The 14,079-nt window shown below is 37.3% G+C and overlaps 1 protein-coding gene across 1 annotated transcript in view; it reads right to left on the bottom strand.

Moving 5' to 3' along the window:
* The window catches only part of LOC134748279 (phosphofurin acidic cluster sorting protein 2), a 153,453-nt gene that overhangs the window by 20,981 nt on the left and 118,393 nt on the right, over positions 1–14,079 (bottom strand). Inside the window, exon 2 of the mRNA XM_063683013.1 lies at positions 3,259–3,492. Within this exon, the coding sequence (XP_063539083.1) occupies positions 3,259–3,492 (234 nt within the window). The remainder of the gene's footprint in view (positions 1–3,258; positions 3,493–14,079) is intronic.

A 14,079-nucleotide genomic window follows, 5' to 3' on the forward strand; every position in this document is an offset into this window, starting at 1 on the left:
ACTTACACAATATGGATTTTGAAATCTGAATCAAACAATTTTTATTTATTTTTATTACTTTCCACGATTTAAGGTTATCATAGTCTATAATATATTACGTGTGTAAATAGATAAAGCTTATAAATGCGCGGTCGATTAGGCCGGAGTAGCATCTGTGCGTCCATTAAATACTCGTTTTATTGGTGATTTATCATTATCACCCACCAACGTATCATTAGCGATAAGTGTTAGAGTAGCTGAGAGCTTGCACACCAACACTCTTCACCATTGGTAGACTTTATTGTCTTTGCAATAAGGATTACGAAATATCAGTAAAATGTCTGGACGATTGTACAGTCGCTATCAGTTATATCGGAGCGGCCGAGGTGCTCGAAAATATCTGAACACGCACTCTAACGCCCTGACAATAGAGGCGTGTTCAGATATTTGTGAGCACCTTGGCCGCTCCGATATATCTGATGGTTTATCGGCTTTAGACTTTATATCAAAGACATAAGAGTTTCAGTGATGGTTATAACTTTGCATTGACAGTGAAAAATGGAGAGTATGGCACGAGTTGACGTACCTAAGTTGATACAGGCGTAACCGGCCATATTTTTAACTTTTATTTAGTTTTTAATTTCTCGAAACATGTTTATGTTTGACCTGACAGTTGACAGTAGTAGTAAATAATTAAATACGCTGCTAGTGACACCTGTTTTATCAACTTTAAATAGAAATTTAAAGAGTAGATATCAAAAATTTCATTATAAAACCGGATAATAAATACAAAATTATATTAATGATTTCTTGGTAGGTCGAACCACCAGCTATTAATCGATTATTGCCAGGCATTCTTTTTTGTTTTTAAGTTCTAGAGTTTCTAGACAATATTAAGTTCTAGCAGATGTTTCTTGCTTAAATATTTTTATACTAGTACTCATAGAAGATTAGATGACCGCATTTTTTTTATGTGGGTACCCCCATGATTAACGACTTACTGAGGATCTCTAATCCCTTAAATGTCTCCGTCACTTACCACCGAAATTCCATAAACATGACAAACGCGACATGTTATAAATCGTAGATAATTAATTTTATTACCCTATTTAATGGGTCCCTTTAATACTGAAATCAAACGATGTGTAATAAATATAAGTAGTAAAGCTAGGACTATAAAAAGAAAAGTGACGCAGAGAGAGTAAATAAATCGATATTGCGAATTACTTCACGTTTTAGAGGCAAGTATTAATGTTGTACGCATAGAGAAACTATACTTAAATGAGAATCACATATGAACCTAGCCGCCACCATGCGATACAAAAGTTGAGAGCGTAATAACTTCGAGAGAGGTGATCAAATTGGGAGCGTACCTTCGATGGTATGGGAAGGGCATTTTGACGGCGGGTTAGCGTCGTTGACTAATACCTACTGCTAATAGTGATAATCGTTTGGCGCGAATAAATATCCCACCCTCAAGAGCATATTTAAAATTGCTTTGTGTATAAAATAAGGATATATTATTATATCAGTACAGTATGAGTGTTATTTCGTTATGAAAAAAGGTTGAAAAAAACCATTTTTCTGCAACTTTACACCTTGGTCATTAAAATTAGGTAATTACCTGAATAGGTACAGTACCTACGAAGCTGAAATTAGTTTACAAATTCCCCTTAATGACCCATTTCTATTGCTCACCCCGTATCGTGGAATTCGGGTTTACAATTACACAACTCTCTATTTCAAGCTAGCTTTAAAACATTTTAGTGGCTTTAAACTATAACGCTATCGATTTTACGACGTTTCCATATAGTGTGGGTTGCGTTATATGCGCATTTAACATTCTTCGAATGCTCCAGGAATTTGTTTCTCATTTCAAGGGAGAAAGGAGAGATATGCGCGAGGTGACAGTGACATCCAATATCCACGGCACCGGATTCCTATCTTCCTACGTGTCCTAGCGTAAAGGCCTGTTTAGACACATACAATTTAAGTTCGCGTTTGTACACATTGACTGTATTTTTTCTATGTTATGTACTTGTTTTGTACTACTACTAAAATTTTATATCTGATATTAAATTTTAGTAGTAGTAGTAGCAACAAAATTTCAATTAATTACCATTTTGATATCAGCACGTCGAGTGCGTAACGAGCACTTACATTGATATTTACGTCAAATTTGTATTACATTTTGTTTCTAAATAAGTTTCTAACATTGCTACGTGCTACGCCGTAGCGCGTAGCAGTTTTTTTAGTAAGTAGTGAAATCTATAGCACTGTAGTCAAGGAACGACGGAGGAAAAAGTTGTCGAAAAAATATTAATAGCCCTGGATTTTCATTTTTTGAGAGTAGATAAAACTTAAAAATAATATAAGATAAGACATTAAAAATGAATCTCTAAATGTGTATCGTTTAGTAGCCATTATCAAACTATAACAATCTTTGTAATAAAACAAAAAAAAACTAGGTCTGAAACAGGCCACGGCCAACGCAGCAGCGATAAACGTGGCGGATTGCACGCCTCTATTAGTTTTATTACGCCATTAAAATTGGCCTCGGCTTTGAAATTTCAATTCGTATAAACCCCACGTTTCAACGATCGGCAATAAAAATAGAATGAGCTGTAAACACTGACATGTAAACAAATTTGTTTGCTGATGAATAAAAAGTGGATTAATGTCTCAATTGTAAGCAACAACGGTGGTAATTTGTGGTTTCAAAGAATTTGCAGGAGAAGTCAGTAAAAGGTTATGGCCGTGAAGTAAAGATACATTCAGTAGGTATTTTTATGCAGCATCGCATGTACTTTTTTTTCTTCTGATTTTATTTTTGACGTTTACTCGTATCTATCAGTCCTTATATTTCTAATTAATAATAATTGTCTACCGTACTCTCGCGCAATAAGTTCCAAAAAATATAAATGATATTCCAGATTTCAACGTCACTTATTGTTATGCGTGTTAAGGCAGTATGTTGACGACAATATCAGATTTGTAAAAATCAAACTACGTACCAATTGCCATCTCGCTTAACAAAATGCGGGTACTGCAAGAATCACAAGTTGAGCTCAACGTACGCAACGTAACGCACATGCAACGTGCGCTTTGCTGCTGTGCGCCGCTGGGCTAGGATAACAGGGCCCGCGCCCGTTTTCCCCGCCGCCCTGCCGTCCGCTTGACCAAGGGCACCGCATATGCGTAGATGGGTGACGCGTAGTTTACAACATTTTTGGTTAATGAGAATAGCTACGTATGAAAATTACTCAAACTACAACTTACCTATTGCCATCTCGCTTAACAAAATGCGGGTACTGCAATGAGAAGCACAGGTCGAGCTCAACGTCCATGGGCGGCACGGCGATGTCATTGGAGCGCAGTGTGCGCTTGCTGCTGTGCATGCGCGCCGCCAGGATAACCGCGCCCGCGCCCGCGCCCGCTCCGCCCGCCGCCCCGCCGCCCGCCTCACCGAGGGCACCGCATACGCGTAGACGGGTGACGCGTAGTGTGCATAGCCTGGAACAAATGGGAACATTATACCTATAAATGCGAATATGAATTTGTTTGTTCACGGTTTGACTACCACGGAGTAATATTTATTACATGTACTTTACGCTTTTAGAAGGTTAAAAGGACGTGAAAGGTCAACTTATTGATTTATATTATTATTACTATTTATTTGATACACTAGCAGCTCTTCGAGCTGATGCGTGTATATCGAGCACTTGTATTTTATTTTGCACTTTTCAAAGTAGGGATATTAAGAAGGAATGAAGGAGAGGGGTAGGGAAGTAGGGTTATTATGTAGGGATTTTCTTTTATTTCACGTCCTATCCTTTCAAAATTCAGGTATGTCAGCGATTTCATAATTTCTAAAATTACTATCTTTTTTGTGACAGTTATCGAAATATAAACTATTATATTTCGATAACTAAATTACGAGGAATTACTAAAAATCCTATGTTTTTTGTAACTTTTAAACCTATAGGTAAGTAAAAGCTCACTAAGAAACAAAAACAAAGGCACAATGTCCTTTAGACTGAAGATAATACAAACTCACCGTGTATTCATCTGCTTCCGATACATGAAAAAATAACAAACAACTCGAATAAATCAGCTTATACTCATCACCATCACAAAGAAGAACTCCTTTACGACAAAACGATTACCAAACTCCTAAGTAAAAGTTACAAACATCATTGATAACATAATACATATGTGTATCTTCTAACATTAGAAGTACTAACTGTAATTTGTTTCAATAAACAAAATAAAAAGGTACCGTAGTTTCTTATGTTCCGTCTCTAAGGATATATAATGCGATAAACTTTTTCATATATACAAAAGGGCTCTTGTAATATTCGCAGGAAGTTAATCTTTATTGCGAAAAAGGTCGAATATAGCCCATATTTTTAAGTTAATACCGGAGGGAAAACCCTTCCGTTGATTGCGGGCATTCCAAGTGCTGTTGACTTTTGGTTACTATGGTTTTATTGAATACTGCCTATTAGTGCGTCGTAGCCCTTAACGTTTAAAACCTATGTAATGACAATTTGTACCTATTGAAAATTTGATTCAAAACAGATTATTCACCAGCTTGTTAGCTATTATTTTGAATTGGATAATGCACGATAACTGCTAGGAATAAAAGTTTTTTTTTTTTTATCAGACATCAGTCAGTAGTTTTGACGCTACGGTGGTTTGTTTTGGGTATACCATCGGACAGAAATGTAGAGGGACGAAATCGTCGTGAAAGTGTAATTTACCTAGCCTAATTGCGTTTATTTTTTATTCATGATGAAATCTAAAGATTCCATCTTACTTACATATAAATTCTCAAATAGGTTTATACTACGTTATTTCACGTCACCCACGGGCTATAACCGAGACGCCCGTTTTGAACATTTCATATTTCTCCATCTTTCACCCTTACATTAATCGAGAGAAAGAGAGATGGAGAAAGACGCGGTAGTTTGTGGAGCATGTTTTTCAGCATACATATTAGCGAGCGACGACTGCATATTACCGGGTAATACACGTGTCGCGTCGCCACGTCCGCAATTTTCCGGGCTGCCAAACTGGAGTGCGCATTAAGGGGCCCACTGACTATCAGTCCGCCGGACGATATCGGCCTGTCAGTTAGAACAAGAATTTGACAGTTCCAAACAACTGACAGGCTAATATCGTCCGGCGGACTGATAGTCAGATGGCCCCTTTATACGATTTACATTGGCAAGTTCTTGACAGTTGATTATTCAGCTCGGGCAAAAATTATTTCGTACGTATTTCTCAACCGATTCTCAACGTATTTCTCAACCAATCGTCATGAAATTTTGTCAGTAAGTTTGATAAATATACGGAGGAAAGGGCACAACTAAAGACGGTCAAAGTTAGGGACCAAAGCTTGCTAGACCGCATAAAGGAGGAACTTTAGAGTTGTACCTGACAAGATATGTAGGAATAAGGTGTCTGTATAGTATTAACGTTTGAATTTTGATAATAAATTCCTTAACGGGCACGTATACATTGCACGACAGGAGGCAATGTCACTACTTATTTGCCACTCAATAGATGTCGAATAGGTAGTATGAACATTGAACCCACGAGAAATAACTCACTTTTGCCTCTTTTAATAACAATTTTAATAACAAAACTTCCGTGAGACTCAGACATATTAAATATATTAATAACGGGTCACTCACGTGTTTTAAGTCGAAAACACACTTTTGCCTCGTTCAGCGCCATCATCTCGTTAAGTTCCTCAACCAACACGAGCCACACGGTTTATACAGTCAAAGATAGATATAACTCCGTAATAGATGGATACAGTCTAAGGATAAAACGTGCCTCGAAAATCACGAAAATTTCAGATGGCGCCACTAGTTTTGGCCTACTCTCGTATAGAGGGCGTTGACGGTTTCGTTTGTCATTTATAATTTTAAAGCATATCAGTGATAGAACATGAAAAATGAAAATAAAAAGATCATTTACCCATATTTAAATACATTTTAAAGTATTTTTATAAATCTTCATTTTTAGTTTTAAAGTATGTCGATAGATGGCAGTGAATTTACAGTGGTTACAAAATTTACTATGACAGTACCGCTCTATCTTATTATATCCTCTTTGATACAGTACAGCCAATAGTATGTCTTATCTTATCTTATCTTATAGTTTCGGGGGCCCTTGCGGATACACTTCGAGCCATAGGGATCTTTTGTGCAGTTACCCCCTAGGAAAGATGCCAATAGTATGTACGGACGTACATAAATTGATACTTTAGTGCAAAGAATGTACCTATAGGTACGGTAAAAAGTAATAGTCTTATTTATAAAACTTTATCTCAGAACGACCGTCTGCATGAAATATAAAAAGTTTCGGGTGCGATTTAATATATTCTACGCCCGAGCCCAATCTCGGGCCTCGGCCAAAGTTAAAAACCGGCCAAATGCTGTCGGACTCGCACACGAAGGGTTCCGTACCATTACGCAAAAAACGGCAAAAAATCACATCTGTTGTATGGGAGCCCCACTTAAATATTTATTTTATTCTGTTTTTAGTATTTGTTGTTATAGCGGCAGAACAGAAATACATCATCTGTGAAAATTTCAACTGTCTAGCTATCACGGTTCATGAGAGACAGCCTGGTGACAGACAGACGGACAGACAGACTGATAGAGGAGTCTTAGTAATACGGGACCCTATTACTAAGACTACCTTTGGGGTACGGAACCCTAAAAATTGCGCATTAAGCAAATGGGCCTCAACATCTGCGGGTTTAATTATTCTGGGCCCATCTGCGACGTAACTTATGGGTTTACGTAAACGCCTGAGACCCGAGGCAAAGATTACATTTTACTTGTTAGCAGATACGTCACATAGGTAAAAAAAATCGCGCGTGTTCGTCTAGTAGTGCTAGTGAGCCTCGCTGGGTTCGAAATTGGTATTTAATATGGCTCTGAATTTCTGCAACCGTGAGTGATTTTAAGTAAAAATAACTAACAAAGTAACGATAACAATGAAAATTCGAAGACAAATATAACATTTTACATTAAGTATACAAATACAAAGCACACAGAAAAATCAAAACGCGTCCACTGTCTAGAAACAGCAGGAACCTTTGGAGACCCTTGTGCTTTGATTTTAATATTAACTAACAAAATAGTTTATCCACATCAAATGTTTATAAGTATTTATAAAATTTACATATCAGCTCTAAAATTATTTAATCCATATGTAAGCCTTTTGGGTATCGTTTATCCTATGCAAAACAGTTTAAGTTTTAAGTTGGATTAGGGTTTAAATTAGTTGTGTTGCAAACATTTAGCCTTAGTAGGCTATATTTGTGACTTTAGTCTCGTAGTTTATAATTGGGTGCTAATTATTATTTAACATATTTCAAAATAACGAGCAAAAAACTTCAGTACACATGTAGTGTATAATTGTTTTCCATCGTGTTTTCTCGGAAACGTTCGTACATATTTGTCATGCTACTTTAGTCAACGTCAGTACTTTTTGTACCGACTGACTGAAATAGCAAGACACGTTCGTACATTTCCGTGAAAATACGGTGAAAAATAATTATGCACTACATCTGTACTTATTAGCTTCATTATTGTACTTGCGTCAGTCTTTATGTATGTCTTATCAAACTGGTGAAAAACAAGTGTAGGATCAAAACCTGGGGCCGATTGCATAATAACTTGTAACTAATAATATTAGCGGAAGTCTCTGTCTAATCAAAGGAATTGGAAAGAGACTTCTGCTAATATTATTAGTTACAAGTTATTGTGCAATCGGCCCCTGGACTATAATGTGGTCAAAACTCTCTTCTAAATGTTATTTCAATCTTTAGTTTGCGTCATCGCCAAATATAGGTATCGCACTAAGCGCTACTTCCACCAAACCACTAACCCGGGGTTAAAGGTTTAACCGGTTAGTCCCGGGTTAGTGGGATGGTGCAAGTGGGCCTAAGAGGCTACACGCTACAATATATACATCATGTAAAGACCTCTTGCTTCCGCTTCTAAACTCCAAATGCCATTTCATCGATATATACTAGCCAACCCGTGAATGCATTCAATCTGGGCTGCAAACTGGAGCGGCATTCCAACTCTACATTTGTCATCTCGCTCGCACCAATATGTGCGAGATGACACGCGAGTGGTGACAAATCAGTATGAACTTCAGAATATTGGAATGTCGCGCCTGTAAGCGTGCCTAGTTGTGCAGAATTCCTATTATTTGGAGCGAAAACGACTCCGTCTCGATACGACGGGTAGACTTAGTAATGTGCCATGGTAATATTGTTTCCAACAACATTCGTGTGTTATATTGACCGGGATATAGACCGTGATTACCTTTTGTATTATTTGTGAGCTCCCGATATTTCGACGCAGTTACATGCATCATGTTCACGGGTGACTGAAGATAGCGGGTGGGTGTCAAAGTTGTGTAGACAGCGCTCTGTCTACCCTCATTCTTGCGCGTCGGCTGCGTTCACTTTCAACGTTACCAACGGTCGCATTCACACTTGTTGGTCCGGTCGCGTTCACACTCGTTGCATGATGCATATAACTGCGTCGAAATATCGGGAGCTCACAAATAATACAAAAGGTAATCACGGTTTATATCCCGGTCAATATAAGTAGAATGTTTTAAGTAATGTAACAACATACAACAAAACAACGAGATTAAATCAAGAATTAATAATGTATTGGTTCTTTAGGTTTTTTTTACATTCATCAGGAATATTCCCAGTCACGTTCCCGGAAACAGGCCATCACTACTCGGGAAATGGACTAGACATCCAATAACCTTGCGTCTGTTTCCCGTTACTCTGATAGCATTTCTAACTGTAGTTGGACACGTAGGTATACAATAAGACATATTGAATGCTTAATATACTCGTAAACTTGCTATTCATTTGCAAAAAACATGATATATTATTTTCACTGTTTCAAACGTTGCGGAAAAAGTCGACGTGTTTGGAGAAAAACATTGTTCTTCAAACTTTCCGAAATAAATAAATACACTTCCTATGATTGGATGAATCAACTATTTCTTGTTGTTATTCTCTTCTCCCTCTAGATGACAGAAGGCAGCAGTGATACAGCTGATGAAAAAAAGCGATAAGTAACATTCAGCGCGTGGCACGCGCTCAGGCACAATGGCCACGCGCTCACCCAAAAGAAACAATGGGTTTTGTTTAACAGAACTGGGTCTTTGGCGTAAGAATCATTTGAGAAGATTCAACATACTTAGTAGATGGCCTGTAAGAAAATATTATTATACCTATCATAAAAAAAGTCATATTTGATAGAGTGAGACCAACATAAATCTGCAACGATTTTGATAGCACACGCAGCGCAAGTGTTATTTTAAACGTCAAACTTCTATGAAATTATGACGTAGGGTAAACTCGCATTGTTTGGTGACACGCCTAATTCGGTGATACAACTTTTGAAGCACGAAACCCAGGAAAGCTAGTGAATTAGGGCCTTTAAATGGGACCTCACGGCTTCACGGCTTCGGTGGCTTTGCCGTGAGGCCCATTTAAAAGGCCCTAATTCACTAGCTTTTCTGGGTGTCATGCTTCAAAACTTGTATCACCGAATTAGGCGTACCTATCACCAAATAATGCGAGTTTACTCTATAAATAACACTTGCAATGCGTGTGCTATCAAAATCGTTGCAGACTACTCTTGGTCTAACTTTAAATGGTTATCTTATAATACCAGTTTTTAAGAGTGAGGTAGGAAATGTAACCATGACAACGAGTGACCAGATAAAGTATGTAGATAGACCCATTTGATATTTTAAATACGAGTAAATAAGTCAAGCTACGAACTATCGCACCTTCACAAGTTCTCCAGAGACACTTATTTACGATTATAGCATCAATGAACCTCTGTGCAAACCTCATGAGAGATCGTATTGTTCGCTTCCTTAATAACTTTGATAAGGAATCAACTTACTTACTTACTCTGGGATATACAATGTGTTGTGTATTGATGATTGATGACAGATGGATACATATTCCCTTATTGTCTGTTGTATATGTATAATCCTACCTAATTATGCCATACCACATGTGCCCCTCACATTTCATTAATGTTTCAAAAGGTCATCTACGTGTGGGCTTCGGCTCCGCGCACGCTTCCCAAATGTCCGGAACACCATTGTTCCGTGATGGGTAAAGACATACAATACCATTATGGGCCAACAATGTTTCCTGAACAATTTGTATAATGTAATGTAGTCTCAGGAGCACGGCCTAGACCACCTAGTTAGAAACTTAATTGGGTTAGATCGCGAGGAAATGTCAATGACTAATAATAATGCCGCTGTCGCAGGGATGACGACCGGTGGGGCCAGCGAGTACTGTTTTGGAGACCTCGACTGTGAAGCCGAAGGGACGGAAAACCGAGAACCAGATGGTCGGACGACATCAAAAAGACGGCAGGGCCAACCTGGCATAGAAGCGCGGGATTCAGAACACATTGGAAATCCATGAAAGAGGCATATGTTCAGCAGTAGGACACAGATTTGCTGAGAAGAGGAAGAAGAAGAATTAATAATACCTAGAAGCGAGTATATTGTCGGTCATTGAATCACGGCAGGAGCATCATATGATTTGGAAAATTTGTTATAACAATATAGTCAATATACAATTTTATATTTACCTAACTACCCAAACGCTCGCGACTTCATCAGCGTAGAAGTACCTAGATAGTTAAAAACTTACAATCCCGTATTCGTTCCCTAGTGAAACTGTACATTTACAAAATGTATTTCAAAATGTCCTACATTCAGCGGCTCTACGTAGTCTATCAGTATCAAAGTGAAGGAATTATTTTGTACACGGATAAAAGAAGATTTATTATAGAAGTTTGGCGGCTTCTTTTTAAATTTTCCTTATCGAAAGCAATTCTGCAGGAAAACAACACCGATCATGCCTGAGTACATGTTCGTTCGTTCCCGTCCATTCGTTTTAAAAATACCAGGCGATAAGGGAGAAAATACAATCCGTGCCGAATTTACTAAAATCTCGATAAGCATGCGACATGCGTAGCCAAGAGAAAGTCCGAAATCGAAAGAAACTTTATGAAACAAGTTGTTTCGGAAACATCCCCACTGTCCAGAATAATCAACGAGGGAAACTTGAATAATATCCAATTATATTAGCAATTTTAAAGGCATTTTACGGATAAAGAAAGTTTGACTTGATTAAAATTTATGCGCCCATTGGGTTGAAAAATGACTTGTGTTTTAATCTAGGACAGGATTTGTAAGTGATTTCAAATGACCAGAGGACTGAAAAGATATTTTCATTTTAAATCACTTCTATAATACCCACGTTAAACTCATAATCCAGAAACAAACAATGCTCTTTCAAAAAAATCTATCTACTAAATAAAAAATTAAATGTCAACGATCAACGAACTTTAATATACTGTGCTTTATTTATTAATTGAAATATTTATTTCTCGTACGATTTAACCTCACACCGGTTGGATGAGGTCGCGGCTCCGATTTATATGTTATGACTCACATGATTCACGCTAAATAGAAGCAGAGTAGCCTAGACGTAGCAGAGTAACCGGAACTATATAGTAGGTGCGGAACTTAGCTCGTGACAATAAGTTTCTCTGAACTCATGTTTGGAATATCATTTGATTTGTAGCACTACCTTCAAAGGTTCAGCTTCTTTCCGCGCAAGGTTGGATTTTCAAATGGTAGTTTCCTACTCTCATTACCTACAATCTTGAATTACTTACAACACATTTTCGCAAAAGTTTCATGCTGTGAGGCCATTTTGACAAATATAAATTATGAAGGTTGACTGGAAGAGATCCCTTATAGGGATAAGTCCGCCTTTGTACATTGTATATATTTATGTTCTTTTATTGTGTTTGTAATCTGTCTTATGTACAATAAAGTGTTTACATACATACATACATAAATGCTTAGAACAACTTTTTTTGTCTATATACAAATAGTTTTTTTAAGAGTACATAAAGTGTTTTAGTCAGTAAACGAGCAGCGGTCACCGTCACTCATGGACTTATGTCCGTGAGTGACGGTGACCGCTGCTCGCAATGCAACATCGAAGGAGCCACTTATGCGTTGCCGACCCTTGAGAACACTGAATACCCGCTTCTTGAAGAATCCCATGTAACGCAAAGGAAATACATCAGGAGGTAACTCATCTTCATTTTCAGTGGAAAACACTAAAAATTATGATGAGATGAGAAGTATCTGTATATTTTCCTATATGTATTTCTTGTAAGCTATGAGTGCCATAAACATACGTTCTTATATTCTAACACCGGTTGGTAATCCTTTATTTAGGATTTCCCAAGAATATACAATGACTTTCAGATTTGCGTGTAAATCGCGTACAAAAGTATTCCGAAAACCGGTGAATAAGCGGAATGCTTTGAATATGGTTCTAAGTAAAGACGGTCTGCTTACACAGACAAACGGGAACGAATATATATATTAGTATAGCTAAGTATTTATGGGTTATAAAAATACATATACATATATATATTTATTCTTCAGTTAATTTTTTTACAGTATACTACTTATAATAAAATTAAAAACTAATCTAATTTAATATACTTACATCTAAATAAGCCCCGCGGCATTGTGCCAAAGATGTTGGCAGCATTCCCACGCTGAATGGCAATACTTATGCGCTGCGAGAGAAAGCTGCCAGCTCTCTGGTCACCGGAAGTATCGATGATCATTGTGCATAGTTCCTTAAATAGAACATGTGAGCTTGGACCCCACGACCCCAGTGTCTCGACATCAAATGCCACAAAGTAGCTTAATATTCCAAACGATACAATTGTAAAAACTGACCAGATTTGAATGTGAATTAACACCCCGCCTATCTTATATAACGGCGCCATCAGGTCAATCTGTAATATGGCAGTATCGCCTTATTGACAATCGAAAGAGGGTTCCGTTGAAAACCGCACATCTTTTATGGAGACTTGCGGTTAAAAGGCAGAAATAAATAATGGAATTTTATCATATAAAGATAGGGCAAAAAATTATTCTATAATTTGTCTTCCTCGAGGAATGCGTGGAAGGAGATTAAAAAGCACTCAATGATGTAGAACTCCAACTTGAACATAATTGAGTGGAAGTGTATTAAGAAGTCCATTAATCACTTTTCCGCTTGGATAAGTTTCAATAAAACTTACTTTCGAGTAATCTATAGGAACTTTCTAAATTAAGTACAAGAGAGTAACAAACTTAAGGGATAAGTTCGCCTTTGTACATTGTATACTTTCTGTTTAATTGTATCTTAACCTCCTTATGTACAATATAGTGTTTACATAGTTACATACATACATACTTCATCGTAGGGATCTAGTGATAATTATACAAAAACCATTTATACAACAGTAATAACAATAATTTTAGTGTTACTTGCCGAGCCAGCAAGCCTATACGACAAGATACAGGCAATGTCACTTTTCGACACCACTTGATACCTAGAAGAAGACGGACGCTTTATCTTGTCATACCACCTCGATACCCGTGTCCACTATGCACGCTATCTTACCTACCTAATAAAAAAAAGAAGGAATGAGGGAATCTAAGGAATGTAACTCTGAGCGAGGTATTAGATAGATAGCCTTAAGAGCCACGGCGTAATCAAGATAATACGTTTAGTTATGCTATCAACTCACTTTGCCATTTATGCTACGTACATACGGCTCTATATCTCTTTTATTATTGGATACTAAAGTAAAATATGTCGCATGAAATACGGCAAAGTGAGTAACAGCATTAGATTAATAAGTTCATGTCGGTGCAAAGACCCCAAGACATCCGCAAATGAATATCGTGCCATAACTTACAATCATGTTTGCGTATTGACTTGTAAATCAACAAAAAAACAACTTTATTACCTATTTCATAAAATACAAACAAGATTAACATAAATTAATTTCATTAAAATTAAATTTCGATCTTATTTATCATAAACATGCACCGATTTTTTTTATTAAGTAACTCTTCTTCATCTCTGACACGTTTTTTATTAGTTCTTTGATCACACGACCCACTAAATCGCTTAGCTCT

Source organism: Cydia strobilella, chromosome 16, assembly GCF_947568885.1.
Source record: "Cydia strobilella chromosome 16, ilCydStro3.1, whole genome shotgun sequence".
Taxonomy (NCBI): Eukaryota; Metazoa; Arthropoda; class Insecta; order Lepidoptera; family Tortricidae; genus Cydia; species Cydia strobilella.